Below are 18062 nucleotides of genomic sequence, written 5' to 3' on the forward strand. Positions count from 1 at the left end.
TGTCACAGAGACTCAGGAATAATGTTCATATAACAAACTGAACTCACCAACAACAACAGTACAGTCTGCCAATCATTGCAGTCAGTAGAGTCTCAGCTGCCGAGCAACCACGGGGTTGCCAGGTACGTCAGAAAATGAAACCTAAAATACCTCGGTATTTTGAATTTGAATGTAGTAACCGTTTTTGGCCACATTCTTACATATGGAACCTTTAAGTGATTTTAAAAACAAAAAAGCTTGATCAGACTCAGTTTTAGTGTGGGTGCAGTGCCACCGAGTGACCGGTGAGTGTCACTGTTGCGTCACAGAACCGAGGCAGAGGTAGGGACCAGACCGCTGTGCTTGAAGCCTGGGTCAGGTGGAAAAGAACGGGTGATTGGTTTTGAGAAGCACCGAGCTCTCTCCTGATTGGACGGAAAAGGTGCGAGAAAGAAAGAAAGGAGAAGAGTGAGAGAGTGTTTGCTCGCGCGTGTGTGTGTGTGTGTGTGTGTGTGTGTATTTCTCAGTTTCTCAGCTTCATTCCCCGCTGACTGCCGGTGCAGCACAAACGGACACGGTCCCGAGGACGGGAATGTGACTGTACATCGTGTCGGATTCTTTTTTTTTTGTCTTGTCAGCGGGATCATGGGAGAGGATAGGCGGGGAGTCGCTTCTGCCACGCCGGCCACTTGTGCTGCGGTGCTTCTCTCGGTGATTACTTCAGTGTTCGCAGTAGAAGGTAAGGACGGGGGGGACATGAGTGTCTCAGACAGTGTTGTGGGCTGATGCAGGTGAAGAAGAAGAAGAAGAAGAAGAAGAAGCTCGTGGACTAATGATGTTTTCACAGAGCAAGAAGGGATGATGATGATGATGATGCTCAGGAGTCCTTATGAAACTTTGGGCTTTCGAGCTCTAGAAACCGCTCCATGTATTGACATGTGAGGTTATTTACTCTTTTAAATGAAAGGGAGAAGTTTTCACTCAAGTGCCTGATGATGGTGTGAAGAACACAGGCTGCTGCTGCTGTGCAGCTGTTGGAGGCTGAAGTCACTGTCAGGCTGTCATGGACACACACTATATATATATATATATATGTATGTATATGTGTATATATATATATATATATATATATATATATATATATATATATATATATATACATATATACATATATATATATATATATATATATATATATATATATAAGAAATTAAAGATCAGGCTTTGTCCATTAGGCTTTGTCTATTACTGCTCTTCAGAGTTGTTTTCTTATGTGATCGTCTTCTAGGTAGGGCTAAAACAGTTTGGGGTAAACAATTTAATTTGCAATATAAGTTGTAAGTCGAGCTTCTGTCCAATACGTATAATGTGAACTTAAAACATTGCATTCTATATAATCCGTCTTGAAACACAGAACAATCAAAAAACTGAGCCATTTTTTTGCGCTTTTGCTAATTGTATTTTAAATTTTGATCTTAACCCGATCCTCAACCCTACTCTCTGGGTCACAATCTCAAGGGATGTCAAATACCAAAAATAATAATTACATTTTTTTTTTCAATCATTTGTCAATTTAGATTCCAGATAATGAATGTCCCATGAGATTCTGGATCACATTTTGCTGTCATCAAACTCATCTTTCTCGTCCTCCAGTCCTCTGACGCTCTGCAGGCTACTGGATCTTAATTATAGCTCATAAGTGGTCAGTGACTGTGTGTGTGTGTGTGTGTGTGTGCAGCTGTTGCCAACCCCCCCTTCACTGCTTCTCCTATACAACTCCTCCCCGACATCACCTCCTCACTTTACCCTTAAGCATCATCACACCCTTAACTGATTCCTAAACAGTATGCAGTGTCTGCCTCTTGTGCTGCTCCTCTTCCACTGCAGCCTCCTCCTCCTCCTCCTCCTCCCACCTATCCCAAAGACTCTCTTACCTACTGTACCTTCTGCTGCTTCTACCCTCACAGTATCACAGTATCCTCTCCTCCTGCTACTGCTGCTCCCGCTCCTTCCTAGAAGCATCGTCCAGCTGCTGCAGCTGCTTCGCGAACAGTTGCTATTACCCCCAGGCATCACTTTTTAGTTTTGCGGCTGCCATCACCTCCTGCTGCTTCTCCGAGCATCTCCAGCCTGCGCTCCCCCTCCGAGTATCTACTTCATACACCCTGGTTCACCTACTTCACCTCCGGGTTTGCCGAGCCTGACATCCTGCTCCTCCTTCTTCTTCCTCTTCTTCCTCCAAGTATCATCTGCTGCCCCCCCCCCCCCACACATCTTCACCCTGCCACCTCTTCTCCATCTCCTGTCATATCTCCCAACATTCCCATACTGTGCCAGTCTGTGTCTCTGCCCCTCCTACTCGCTCCCGACACTCACTTCAGTTTGTTCTCTTGTAAGCGTCTGCTGTTATCCTCTACTCCCATGTCCTCGATCACCTTTCCTCCTCCACCTCCTCCTACTGTCCCTCGTGGAGACGCGAGATTAGTCTACCGCTGTGTTTTAATGGTGCGCGTAATGACGTGCTCCGTAGTCGATCTCTCCCCGTTCTGAGACGCGAATATTGTGTTGAAGGGCAGCAGGTTCTACTTTGATCAAACACAACATTGTGATGTGGTGTGAGTGGGTGAAAGTGGATTTAAGATACAGAGAGGGAGACAAATAGGTATAGAGTGTGGGTGGTGGGTTGTTGTGTGGTGATTGTGGCCCTTTTCATGGTAAGTGGGTGCCTAATGAACTGATGCATAAGCTTATCTGAGCCTGTTGGTGTAAAATATACCCACTGCTGACACAGTCACTGCCATCATCTCTGCTCTGTGTACATTTGTCCTCTGTAAACTTCCAGTGGCCACGTCAACATCGGGGTTGGATAAATATCTAATTTGCGATTATTTCAACAGGGATTGCCAAATGTAATTTTGACATCGTTATTCTCATTTTCATTCGAAAACCATATTTAAAATGATTACTGTGCCGATCTGTGAGAAACAAGGATGCTCTCTTCAGTCTGTAGAATAAGATGTGTATAGATCAAAACAATAATTCATCTGAAATTATATTTACACACTCATTGTGGCTTTAAAATTTGATAAAATGTCAATTGATTAAAATCTGCATTCCAAAAAACATTGCATTTGAGAAGCTAGAATGACGTGTCGAGCCATTAAATAATGATCTGAACATGTTGATTAATCATCTCACCGTTTCTGTCATCAGCATATACAGTAAGCAGGGGTTGGCGAAAGCTGCCCTGTTGCTCTGACTAAAACAAATAAATTAATAAGATGGATTCCATGAAACGTGCTATTTTAGATTTAATTAAAATTCATTGTATGTTAATTACACAAGCTTGCACAAAACGTAAAGATTCATTTAATGCCTATTATATTGAAGTGTCGGGCTGCACATAAACAAAGTACGTTTTGCTATAAATTAAAATGCCCATTTCAGTTTCAGTTTCAAGTCCCAGAGTGGAATTCTCAACATGCAAAATGTTAATCACCGTAACATTGTCTCTATGGAGTTGTTGTTGTTTTTTTTTTTTTTTACTCCCTCGGTTTCTGGCACGTCTATAACTTCACGATCCACGCATGGTTGATGCAGGAGTGAAGAAAAACCTCAGAGGGCAGAACAACCACTGGCAAAGGGAAAAGTGTTAATCACCATTTTTAAGCGGCGATGAGTTTAAAAATCATGGGTATGTCTGCAACAATTTGGCCTGAAAACATTTTAGTTGCTTAAATCGCTGAAGTTCAGTATAAATGAGTATATTATTAGTTAAGTATATCAGTGGATGTGTGAATAATAATAATAATAATAATAATAATTTTCAGCTATTTTTTGTCATTCGTGGTCATATAATACAAAATGGGTAGATTTGATTTCAACTTGTTCAAATATATTAAAGGGGAAATAAGTAGTTTATAGTGCCATCTAGAGGAGAGGCTGAAATTTACAACAAAGATCTGCTGCTCTGCTCACCCCCTCCCTTCCCTGAGCGCTACGGTATCCGCAGCCGGTCAAATGTCGTCCTCGTCGTCTTTCTCCACAGACGAAGCGGAGAGAGAGGAGGCAGGACTTCCGCTACAAGTAAAGAGACGCTTGATTTGTTCTCTCGTGTTTGTCCTTACAGGCTCCGGTAGAAACATGGCGTCTCGCTGCTAACAGTGGCGATGCAACCGCGGCCCGCGACCATGTTATTTTACATGACTTTTTGAAACACTACGAAAATGAAACAAAAACTATTATACAGCGACTAGACAATGCAGGAGCACATAATATGTATAAAAAAGTGGATTTTGGGTTATATAAACCCATAAATACTACATATTGTCCCTTTAAATAATACATTTATATTTCAACAAAACTGCAGTTGCAGCCGCAACGTAAAAGGGCCAGTGTATTAATATATATCTACAACCAACATCAGAATCTTTTATAACGTGTGGGTGTCGGCCGTGTGTTTTCTTTTTGAGCTCGTGTTGTCAGGCAGCCAGAGTTTGCCGCGTCTAGGTTCGAGTCAGGTGAAAACACGTGGGTAGCAGGCTGCAGTAGATATATATTTGTTCTGTATATTGCTTTGTGTTGTCATCTATGTGGCTTGAAATTGCAACTGCATGTGTTAAATGACCCCCAACCCTCCCTCAGGATTTGGAGAAGGAGAGCCCAGAACTATAACAACACACTAAATCCAGCATTTGACCCCCCATTATTTTTGAAAGTCAATGCAAAACCCTGTCCCAGCGGGTGTATAAGTATGAGCGTGGGGAGGGATGGCTGAGTCGTCTGTGTCTGAAACAAAAGCTCAGTCAGCAGCAGACCTCTGTCACTGAAATTGCTGATTTGTGTCAGTGTTGAGTGTCAAGAGGTCGATGAGTTGATGTCTTTCGACTTTTTCCCTTGCAAGAGCTGCTAGTTGGAGTCAGGTGCAAGATGCATGTAAAATGTGCACTGTGCATACAGTTGCACATATTATATTTGCTCCTTTGCATGTAAACTATTTTAGTCCCTTTCCCCCCCCCCCGAGCCTGAACACATACAACGTTGTGCCCCATCTGTTGTCCTGTGGAGAAATGTTAAAGGTTAAACATTGTAGATCCTGTTTTAGATGCTGGTATTAACATGACAAGCTGTAATTTGTGGTGTGTGTGTGTGTGTGTGTGTGTGTGCGCACAACAAATGATTTACAGATGATCTTCTCGGGAAAACCTATCATGCACTTAGCGCGAAGACACGCAGATGACAAAGTGTGCACACGGCAATTCTGCCACACAGACACGCACATGCACAAGCACTCACACACGCACTGACACACTATTGTAGCGTATAGGCCTGTCACTTTTGCCCAAAGTTTGGATATCTGCTCAAAATTGGGGGGCAAGTTCAAACTCAAACCTTAAAACCCATTCTAGTTAAAAAAAACATACAACCTAGAAGCGTATCAGCACGGCTGTGTGGTCCACCAGAGGGCGCTGTGAGTACAGCTGTTAGCTTTAGCCGTTAGCTCCACCTGAGCGAAGTGGCGGAGCAGGTGTCACAGATTGAGGCATTGAGAGGTCAACTTTACGTGACATGGGTTAGGATTAAGGACTAGACTGGAGTCGCGTAATCCGTAAGGGTAATAATAGGATTGTGTGGGTGAACAGTGATGTGTCTAATATAATTGAAGCAATAATGTGTCATGTAATATTAATTCAAACTTTATTGGTTTTTAAATGTGACAACCCTGTTGTATAGATTGACCCCAAAACGTAAACCCTAACCACTTATACCCTAACGCTAATCTTAACCCATCTACAATTCATATCTTACTCCTGAAGTTGGTCCCCACGAGAACCAATGGTCCTGTAAATGTGTTGAATACAGAAAAGGTCCTAAAGAGGTGACAGAAACGAGAACACACACACACACTGGTCCATGCAGCTCATGTTTTAAAGATGCAGGTTCTATATCCATCTGTTGACAGGTTATCAATGTGACAGACAGTTGAGCTGGTGAGACAGACCTCAGAGGATGAGCCTTTGCACCAGGTCTGAGACTTAACCTCCGATGTTTCCCAGTGCATCTTCCAACAAGGACTCTCTTTAATACTGAGTGTTTATTTCACCGCAGCAATTAAAATGGATTCAGAATAAATTTTCATTTTCCTGTGGGAATATCTTCCTTTCACTGAGAGAGACGCACAGTCTTGTGGTTTTGGTGATGTATTACCTTTTGGCAAAATGTGCATCGAGAGGCAATTTCACATCAGTCAGTCTACCTTTTTAGACTCCATGCGTCTTCAAACCCACAGGTAATCATACTTCATTATGGTTGCATTAGTTTAGGAGGTGCAGTCTGACGACACATGCCCCGGTGTTCAGTGAAACGTGACTAATAGCAGATTCACAGCAACTTGCATTATTTGCACAGTTAGCGCGCATTAGCTTGGAGGTAGAGTGTGACTTGAGCTTCATTTAGACATGCACTGACCTGAAATTCTGCCCAGATTATGCAGAAGGGTTGTGTGTGTGTGTGTGTAGATTCTCCTTCCTGTCACTCAGACAATGTCCCAGTGCAGCGTCTGGACTTTACCCAGAGTTCATGCCTAAAAGTTGCTTTGTCTACTATAGGGCAATGTTCCTCAATCCTGGTCCTTGGATGTTTCATGTAAAACATGCAGGATAGTGGGTCCTGAGGACCAGGTTTGAGAAACTCTATACTAAGGGGTGGGTCAAAAATTCAAAGTTTTGGCGATATATTTGTCACCCTTCCTCGTGCAATACGTTAATCGATACACTAGGGCAAATATCAATTGATTAATTCATAAATTAAGGCGCTCTTAAGTAAATAGTGCCTGCCAGTTTAAGTCGCTGGGCGTCACTACTTCATGTCTCCTCACGGTGGCGCTGCTCAAACGAATAAGGGGAAACTTGGGCTGAAGTTGCCTGAATGAAGAAGAGGGAGTTTACTGCTGGATAATGGTGGAGGAAGCTATGTTAAAAAAAAGATGCTCCATCCACATTTGCTCCACTTTGTTCTCTATGTTGTGAATAACTGGGATAAATCCTTCACTTTTAAATATTAACAGATGCTTTGTTTTCTTTAGATTTGCAACTTTTGTTAAAATAAAATGCCTGTTACTTCTGTTTTAGATAATGGCAACTTGCAGCCAGTGTACAAAATGATGCAAGGCGATATTGAAAATATGTACGTGCAATATGTTGATTATGACAGACTTGTTGTATCATGATATTATTGGTATCGTGGACCTCGTATCACGAGGTAACCTGTGATTCCCAGCTCTATTGTCGACAACAAAACATGAACAATATTACAGTTCAGTAAAGATTTGCTTGATAGTCTGAAAAGAAATAGCTAATCTTAGAATACTCTTATAGAGCAGCCAACTCTAATAAACAAGTTGGCTACAGCAAAATGATTGACTGATTTATATTAGTGGGAAATAGTGTTTAATCTTCACATCTTTTTTTTTTCACACAACTTAATCTCGGGTTTTATAAACAAGGAAGAACTTGTTTGTGTGTTGGATCAGCGTTGAGTCATTGACTGAGGAGAAATATTCATTTTTAATGCTTCATTCTTGGCTGTGTTTGCATTAATGTTTGGGTCACCATACATCCCATTCAAATACAAATTATTGACGGAGAAGTTTTACTCAAACTGTGGTTATAGGGTAAGACACTGCCCAAGATATTGTTTAATTTACATATATAATATTTGGTTGTTGGACATTTCTGTTCATGACAATTTCAGCTTTTCCAATGTGAGGAATTTGTTCTTTGTTGTAAAACCTCAAAAGGCAAATTTGGGAAACTATGAATCATTAGGTCAAAATAGGGAGAGAGAGTGTATATCTGTGTACAATATAGGGTTGAAACGATATACATTTTAAATTGTCAAATATTTTCATAATCGATTAATCGTTTATTTATTAGTTGATTTGCTCCGTACAAAGAACTCATTAAAACTGAATTATTTTGGCTTGTGGACAAAACTAAATTCCGGGTTTGGTCAACACTGATCAACATATTCTGACATTTTATGGACTTAACCAATACTTGATTAATTGAGAAAATAATCGACAGATGAATCGATTATGAAAATAACCATTAGTCGTTGCCCTGGTACAGTATGTGGTTGAATTCTCTACATGTTTGTCGAACAGGAAGTTTTAATACCGGTGTGAGTTGATGTTAATATTCTGTGCAAAACAGAACAACAGTGACATTCAGCTGCTTTGGTTCCCGATAAAGTGCTGTGATTTTGGTCCTGTGCACGAGGAGCAGAGGCCGGAGCTCATCGAGTAGATACACACCAGCCGATTTTCTTCATGAACAGTTAGTTTGATACCGTGTATTATTTTGTACAAATACTGATGAACAGCAAACGTTCTCAGACTTTGGTTCCCCCCAGTGTGTGTGTGTGTGTGTGTGTGTGTTTGTCTGATCGCCCCCAGCGCTTCAGAACAGAGAATGTTTCTGAATTTACATGATTTGAAAGCTATTTTTTTTAATGACTTTTTTTAATCATTCAAATTTGGCAAGGTGGTGTGTTGCACATTTTTTCTGTGGGGGTGACAAAATTAGAACATATTTTTTTTTTTAACTTATTTTTCCCACATCCTTGGCTTGTTAGAAACCACCAGCTTGACATGGAAATGTAAACTCGTCGTGACTGACTTCTGATTGGGGTGTTCTACACATGTAAGTGATTTGAATAAAAAATGTAAAATGATTGTCCCTGCTGTATGCAGCCAATACTGTTTATCATCAACAGTTAATCAGCATCCACAACACCATTACGGACATTTAACTTCAATCACTATCAGTCTTCCACAGCTGTCATTACTTTTTAAAACATTTTTGTAAAGAAGAAGAAATTGCGTTTAACTGCACTGAGAGAAACAGGACGATTTCTCATCATAAAATACTTCACTGCTCAAATTCCCCTGGCTATTTGCATAACAAACCCATCTGAATAGATTATATTTCTTGATTTCCTGATATGAAAGTATAATTGATCCTGTTGTTTTTGCTGGTGGACAACCAAGGAATGAAAGAATCTTTTGTTTTCACCTAAAACTCTCTCCCTCTCCTTTCACTCTCCTTGATTATACAGTCACTTCAACTAATTAGCAGCTCAAAGAGTCGCATCAATACGCGGCTAACTTAGACAGACGGCAATTGCATGCTCCTCGAGTTGTTCTGTATTGATAATCTTTTTTTTTTCTTCCAACATGCAAGTTAAACGATAGCATCAATTATCCTTTGTTTCAGGCAAAGACAAAATGATTTCTCTACCCTCATGCGGTAGACTCCGCCAATGGAAAAACTCCTTCATTTATCTTGACCTCAGGCCCCTCATTGACTGCTTTGTCTGCCGTCTAAACGCAAGAAAAACAACGACGATAATGAAGGAATCGGAAAGATAGAATTGAAGCTTCAAAATGCAAATTTGGCGTAAAGGGAAGCAGAGGTTGCAGGACTTCCGATAATGATGTTATCAATATTATATTATTATTATGCATGTTGGCACAGCACCGTGATTCCACGACAGAAACGGGGGTGTACATATACATTCTACAGAAAACTAGACTTTGTAGTTCAGACCAAACGCAGCAGATTTTCATGTGTTTTGCTTCAAGATCATTTGGTTTTACTCATCATTTACACATCGCTCGCCTTAGTAATGTAAATAAATACAACCCACAGGTATTTACCAATGTTTCTGCTCATTGATTGGCTTTTGAGTCATTGTGAAACTCAAATTGTAAGACAATAAACCCTATTATTGACGACATGGTGGATTATTGGTTAGCACTGTTGCCTCACAGCAAAAAAGGTGCTGGGTTTGATTCCCAGTCTGGCACCTTTCTGTGTGGAGTTTGCATTTTTTCTCCCCATGTCTACGTGGGTTTATCTGATCAACCCTCCAAATGACCTCATAACTTCGTTGTGCAATTTTCGTTTGCTATGTTTGACAATGGGATTGGAACGGAAATGATCTTCGTTTGTTTGTCATCATACAGAGGGAACCAAAAACAACCCACCTGTACTGTACCAGTATTTAGCATCTTTCTGTTGAAGCACAACGCACTATTCTTTGTGGAATTTATTCGTGAACTACACTGTGTTGTGCTAGTATGTTTTTTTTTTTTAAAGGTGCAATATGTAGTATTTATGGATATATATAACCCAAAATCCACTTTTTTATACATATTATGCGCTCCTGCATTGTCTAGTCGCTGTATAATAGTTTTTGTATCATTTTCGTAGTGTTTCAAAAAGTCATGTAAAATAACATGGTTGCGGGCCGCGGTTGCATAGCCACTGTTAGCAGAGAGACGCCATGTTTCTACCGGAGCCTGTAAGGACAAACGCGAGAGAACAAATCAAGCGTCTCTTTACTTGTAGCGGAAGTCCCGCCTCCTCTCTCTCCGCTTCGTCTGCTACGGCCGCGGTAGCTCGCCCTCTCCACGAACCTCATCTGCTGACACGGAGAAAGACGACGAGGACGACATTTGACCAGCTGCGGATACCGTAGCACTCAGGGAAGGGAGGGGGTGAGCAGAGGAGCAGGTCTTTGTTGTACATTTCAGCCTCTCCTCTAGATGGCACTATAAACTACTTATTTCCCCTTTAAGAGACCTAGTTTTGTTTATATATTATTCCATTTGATAAATTACAAATACATAAAAAAGTACTTCAGTAACACAATTGATCCAAAGATCTAAAATCATACTTTTTGGTCTAATATTTGCTGATAAATGCTGATGAAAAAGGGAATGAATGGTCGGGCTGACTGACTGATGTACTATACATTCCGATCTGAAGTAGCCAAGTCAGAACTGAATCAGACTCTGACTCTAAAAGTTGAACTACATTTTAATCTCACTTAAAGGTGAAGTAAGTAATTTATAGTGCCATCTAGAGGAGAGGCTGTAATTTACAACAAAGACCTGCTGCTCTGCTCACCCCCTCCCTTCCCTGAGCGCTACGGTATCCTCAGCTGGTCAAATGTCGTCCTCGTCGTCTTTCTCCGTGTCAGCAGATGAGGTTCGTGAGGTGAGGGAGAGGGCGAGCTACCGCAGCCGTAGCAGACGAAGCGGAGAGAGAGGAGGCGGGACTTCCGCTACAAGTAAAGAGACGCTTGATTTGTTCTCTCGTGTTTGTCCTTACAGGCTCCGGTAGAAACATGGCGTCTCGCTGCTAACAGTGGCTATGCAACCGCGGCCCGCGACCATGTTATTTTACATGACTTTTTGAAACACTACGAAAATGATTACTATAACTATTATACAGCGACTAGACAATGCAGGAGCACATAATATGTATAAAAAAGTGGATTTTGGGTTATATAAACCCATAAATACTACACATTGTCCCTTTAATGCTGCAGTAGATTTACTTTGATGTTCAGGGTCATTGTCCTGCTGCATCAACCAACTTCTACTGATCTTCAGCTGGCAGATAGCTACTTTGACATCATCCTGTATGATACTAATATTATGCTGTGGCGAGCTTATGAGCATGCCTGTCCGTCCTGGGAGAAGGATTCCTCCTATGCGGCTTTTTCCTGACGATTCTCCCATTTTTGCCCTGTTTTTGTGGAGTTTTTTCTCGCTCGATGTGAGGGTCTAAGTACTTGCCGTACAGACTGTAAAGCCCTTTGAGGCAAATTGTGTTTGTGATGTTGGCTTTATGAATACAATTGACTTGACTTAAATGCCTCTAAATCAGTTGTGTATTCTCATGCTAGAATGAAGTAGAATATTACAAGGACTTATTTGTAATATTCTCACACGATATTGCATGTTGCGTACTGCTTCTTTGAGCTGTAGACCTTTCGTTGCTCAGCATATGATTGAACATAATGGCCCATTATTTATTTGCTGGTTGAGAGTGGGCCCTCTGCCAGCCTCTTCAGCGCTCCTGCTGTGGACATATGGTCTCATAGATCGCCATGCTGGATATTAAGGACTGTGCCACTGCTGCAGCAACAGAAAGATAAGGGGGGTGGGGGGGGGGGGGGGGGGAGCTGAGATGAAGCACCATGCTGGTTTTGCCTCACCTTGAAAAGGTTGTGTGGAAAAACTGGCTTGAATTTTAATCAATTTCGGTGAAGGAGAAGAAGGATTGTTTAACTAATCTCAGAATGCACCACGATTAATACTTTTCTAATAATCACCATCACTCTTTCTTGTGTAATTGACTATAAATTCATTCTGCTAACAGGTATTTTCATGATAATTATTTTCTTTAATAATTTATTGTTTTGGACACAACAATAAGCATAGAAAAGGGGGGGGAAAGAAAAACCTTAGGTTTTTGGGTAACACCAAGAATTGAACAAACATTTTTTTATACTTGCTTATTTCAATATATGAACATTTTTTCACCTTCTCAGTCCTGCAGCTTCAACATAATCTGCTAAAATCACGACGTGTCCGTGCTGGATCTGTATTCAGCTTAACACTCACTCGGTTTCATCCACACCTGCCTTTTAACAGCCACAGGCTTCGGCTCTGTTAGCTGCTAAGCTGCTGCTCTGCTGGAGCAGTGGGGGAATTCAGGCGGTTCTGTGGGGGAACAGATAGAAACTGACCAGAGGAAAAATAACTTTTTCATTGTTCAGGTGTCACGCGTGTCCTCTGAGCATCAACCTTGAAGTGAACATGTATCATGGCCTGACGGTGTTTTTCCTGGAGTTGGAGGCGGATATATATATATTTCTCCTGCTCCCCTTCATTACATTTCCAACACAATGGGGGCAAAGCCGAAAACCAGGACAGAGCAGACAGGCAGGGGGTGAGAAGGGCATTTTTACTTTGACAGTTTTACTCTGCATGACAGCTGTTATGATAGCAACTCCTCCTGAGAGATGGTTAGATTGAAAGAGGTAGGCAGATGAAGAGGAAGAAAAGAGTATAAAAAAAACATAAATAGAGACAATGAACCCAGTGGTTAGTCTTCTGCAGTTTGATATGTGGAGCAGAGAGCCAATAAGTGTCAGGTCCCTCCCACCAGGAGTCATTTTAACAAGCTCCTAGTGTTTGACTGCCTGTTGGCAATTTGTGACTGCTGTAGGGATTTTATATAATAAGACTGAACGCATTTAACAGATACAGGAACATCCGTGTGAATCTGCTTTCATTGAATCATTTAGAAGGCTTATTTTGAGGTTAAAAAATTAAAAAAAACATCTAATGATTTTATCATAAAGTGGTTATACACTCACACATACATACTTATAAGTAGTATATTCAATTTCTACTAAGATGATGCACATTGGACCTTAAAGACAATGTCCTACAGCATTTCCAGAGCAAGTGAAACATCAGTTGGCGTTCAAACACCTTACTGGTGGTGAGCCAGATTCAATATTTGCACTGCATATATACAGTATACTGTGCTCTCCAGGCCCTCTACAGTCCACCAGGACACAGCTGTATAAATCCACCGTTCACACACACACACACACTCTCATGTAACCTTTACCAAATCATGTGTTGTAGTCTACAAGCACATATGATTTAGATATGACTGAGTGAGTGGAGTTTGCCTCAGAGAATACTGCACTGCTTATTTTCCTTTTTTTTTAAGATGGCGAATACAGTTTTTATCTCTCTGACAAATACATTTGTGTCGATGCGTGTTGACATGTGTAATTCTCTCTCCTAAAAAGTTGCAAGTTAATAGGTTGTTTCATGTCTGCAGGAAGTTATTTTTGATGACGATTATTATACCAGAGCCCAGGGTCATGTTGACAAAAATGTGTGTAAGTTACTAGGGAAACAGGATGTCTTTTAAATGTTTATAAGCAAAAATGTGTCTCAACGAACACCTAAACCAGACGACAACAACAAAAAAAAGCACAGCATCGTATAAACCAACAATCCAGTCCCATTGTTGCAAACGCAGAAATATTATATTCTCAGTGTTGAGGTGACAGTTGTTTGGAAATAGTTAGCCTTGTCCAAAGGAAATGTAGCAACCAACAGATAAAATATGCTTTTATAGTTCAGGGACCAGATGTAAAATAAAACAACTATGAATAACTACACTGGAAGAACAAGGGAAATATGTAAAAGCTTACACACGTTTTTTGGCTGCTTCTCTCGGACCGGAGTGATCTGCATTTATTGAAGGCTATATGGAAATAAAGAACTTGAGGACAGACTAACTCTGCTCCAAGTTCCTCCCCAAAGAAAACACTGCAATGTGAAAAGCAGAGGTCAAGATGATCGAGGAAAAAGTTTGATGCGACTGCTGTGTTGTAGTCCTCAGGGTGGATCCAGGTGGGAACACAGGCACATATCAGTGACACCAGGTCAGACTCTGTATAAGCTGTGTGTGTGTGCGCGCGTGCGTGCGTGCGCGTGCGCGTGTGTCTGTGTGTGTGCGTGCGTGTATGTGTCTGCCCACGCTCAACCGAGTTGACAAGGCACAGTCTTATGACTTTGGTCTTTTTTGGACCCTTGCTCAAACAGCATTTTCCAAGGCACAGATAATGATCACTATGGTATCACAGTGGCATTAATAAGACGGCTGCTGGTTCAACGAAAAAAGGCAAATATGAGGAATGGCTCAAAACTTACTGTATATCAAAAACTTGAATTTTTATTCCTTTAAACACCGTATATGTTAATAAGACTAATTTGTAGTGATGCATTTGCCATCTAGTTATAATCAGACATGTTTAAAGGGGAAATAAGTAGTTTATAGTGCCATCTAGAGGAGAGGCTGAAATTTACCACAAAGACCTGCTGCTTTGCTCACCCCCTCCCTTCCCTGAGCGCTACGGTATCCGCAGCTGCTCAAATGTCGTCCTCGTCGTCTTTCTCCGTGTCAGCAGATGAGGTTCGTGAGGCGAGGGAGAGGGCGAGCTACCGCGGCCGTAGCAGACGAAGCGGAGAGAGAGGAGGCGGGACTTCCGCTACAAGTAAAGAGACGCTTGATTTGTTCTCTCGCGTTTGTCCTTACAGGCTCCGGTAGAAACATGGCGTCTCGCTGCTAACAGTGGCTATGCAACCGCGGCCCGCGACCATGTTATTTTACATGACTTTTTGAAACACTACGAAAATGAAACAAAAACTATTATACAGCGACTAGACAATGCAGGAGCACATAATATGTATAAAAAAGTGGATTTTGGGTCATATAAACCCATAAATACTACACAGTGTCCCTTTAAACACCGTATATGTTAATAAGACTAATTTGTAGTAATGCACTTGCCATCTAGTTATAATCAGACATAAACATATCGTGTCCTGGTCACGTGACAGTTGCTGGCACTACATATCACATGTACTTAGTGAATCATTTACGTAGGTTAAATCATACCCGTCATATCAGATTCTTCATCTTCTCCCATGACCAAATCCAGTGATTTTGGCCAGCATTGCACACAATACTGATAATGAATAACGGCTCATTCCTATTAAATTGTCCTATCTGTCACATCTCTTTATAGTTTTAGTGAATTCAGTTGTAACTAACATTATGGTGTGCTGACCCAGAAGGCAAAGCTGTTTGATTCACCAGTCGCATTGGATTCCGGTGGTGATGTGCTTGAGGGGAGCGAGTAAACTATACAAGCGACCGAGATAGGTTTCCTCTTGCAGTGTGTTTGGGCAACACCTTGCAGATAGAAAAAAAAAAAAAGGAGCTTGACATGTGGAGCAAGTGCTGAGTGTAGACCCTGTAGGGAAGTGTTGGCATCAGATTATGAATCAAAGGGATAAACATCAGACACAACAGCCTCTGTCCTCAAACACTCCAGTTTAGGAGCATTTATCGGCAGAAATGTAATATGCTACTCTTTGTGTAGGTTTATAATTTAATGCATCACGTGACATGTCCTTACCCTAGTGCTAGAGCGATCTCCAAACAGACTATGGTGATCTATGGGGCCCCCTTTCAAGTTCTTGTCCAGTACTACTGTCTGTAAACTTTGCTTTGTCTGTACGAACCCTCTCCTCACTACCACAGAAGTCAAATATTGTCTTGAGCCTTACGGTGGGTTTTAAAGTAGCCATTTGTCTCGCCGCAATACTAACGGTCTGTGCACTGCCGTTTTAGCTCTTTCAGTCGAAATCGCAAAACACAAAGATTGTGTGATACCAACGCAAAAATGAACGCTGGATTTTTTCCCCTTTTTACATCTTGTTTTAACAGTCTGTTATCTTGCAGTGCCATGTTTCTCCAGCAGGCCAAAATAACCAAATAATACTTATGAATCTTATTAATCATCAACTATTTTGATAATGGATTAATCGTTTTTGAAGCTTTCATTATTAAAACAATTGTTTCCGCTTGTTTAATGTCCATATTTTCTTCATTTATTTGCTCCATATAACAAAGAAATCATTACGAGTGAATCATTTTGGTCTGTGGACGAAACAAGACATTCAAAAACCTCATAATTTCCGGATTTGATAAACACTGATCAACATTTTTTAACGGTTCCTGACATTTTACGGACCAAACAAGACAGATTGACAGATTTTTTTGAAAATAAATTGATTTATGAAAATAATTGTTAGCTGCAGCTTTAACGGTATAGCCTTATAAACTGAAACACATTCCTGGTACGAAAAGTCAATGCTTGGGAAAGAAAAGGGTGAGAAGGGGAATCCTTGGGCACATCCACCTTTGAGAAAAGCTCGGGATGCCCTGAGATAGAAAACGCTGTTTAGAAAGAGGACTACCTTGCTGAACCTGGTGCCTCCAAGTCTTGACCTGGATAAGTGACAGTAAAATGAATGGAGGGACATTTTTAACCCATTTCCATCCCTCTGTCCTTCTGCAAACCCCCCCCCCCCCAGCAACTGATGCTGCTCAGGTTTCTAAGTGCAAAGAGGTGAAAGAAGCTTCCTCAAACATTTCTCTCACACAGCTGAAATTTAGTATGCTCGCTTCACCTTCACTTGCGTGCAGGATTTACATAATCATCCTCACTGACTCAGGAAAAAAAAAACTGCGGTAGGGTCACAGTGGAGGTGACCTTTGCGTGAACTTAGATAATAGTTTCGTCTCTCGGCTCTTCACATGCAAATGAAATGGGTTTCGCGAACACGGAAATGCATTTTGAAGAGTTTTTCATGTCTGTTATGCACATACACTTGATATTGCAGCAACTTTCCAAAGTGCATTTAAGTGGCCACTTAGGATTTGATTAAATAACGAGGGCGTCTAAAATGGAGCCTGTTAAGGTACTTCATAGAGCAATCACACGTTTCCATTCCACTGTTTGGAACTTAAATGACTCACATTTAATGTTATAAATCAATAGTTTCTGATTACTTTAGACATAATGGTGTATTATACACATATATATATGTATATGATAACATATTATACGTTATATCGTGTGTGTTCTTCTGTGGGTCACAGTATGCATGAATTTCACTGGTTAGAATCCTAGTTTGACATTAACATACACAGTCTTTCTACGTAGAGTTTGCGTGTTCACCTCTTACTGTGTGTGTGTGTGTGGTTTTTCCTTTTAGCTTCCTCCGTTAGTCCAAAGACTTGGATTGGAAAATAATTAATATATAATAGCTGACTGTAGGTGTGAATGTGAGTGTGAATGGTTGTTCATCTGTGCATGTTGGCGTTGTGACACAGTGGCAGTCGGTTCACAGTGGACCCCACTATTCATGCAAATGTCACGTGACCCTCAAAAGAATAATAATGAAGAAATGTCCCTCCCATGATGTTGCGATGTTTTGGTGTAATTGCCATTAGTGATTAGCGCATTATTTTTTATTGAAAAATATAACATTTTCTGTTTGCGTTACTGTCTTTGCCATCGCGAAACACACAGCACCAACCCTGCATAGATTTCTGTCACCCGCTCCACCTTAACCCTGGTCTACAGCATGTGAGCCGCCATGCTGACATGACCAAACGTCATACTGCGCGAGCATGTGTCTCCGTGCCATTGCAGGACATTCTAACGTGGCATAAGGTGTCTCACTGGGCTAGCGGACGTATATTCCAGGCTAGATGCAGCAGAACATGTGTCACCAGATTGACTCGCTGTCAGGGGAGATGCAGCAGGGACACGGTGGCATGTTG

The 18062-nt window shown here is 41.2% G+C and overlaps 1 protein-coding gene across 1 annotated transcript in view; it reads left to right on the forward strand.

The window, feature by feature from the left end:
• Window positions 1–624: 624 nt before the first annotated feature.
• LOC310925588 (ephrin type-B receptor 1-like) overlaps window positions 625–18062 on the forward strand; it is a gene marked incomplete at both ends in the record, with an annotated part of 117269 nt that continues 99831 nt past the window's right edge. The window contains one exon of the mRNA XM_083887569.1: window positions 625–718. Within this exon, the coding sequence (XP_083743695.1) occupies window positions 625–718 (94 nt within the window). The remainder of the gene's footprint in view (window positions 719–18062) is intronic.

This window comes from Microchirus variegatus (genome assembly GCF_963457635.1).
Source record: "Microchirus variegatus genome assembly, chromosome: 4".
Lineage (NCBI taxonomy): Eukaryota > Metazoa > Chordata > Actinopteri > Pleuronectiformes > Soleidae > Microchirus > Microchirus variegatus.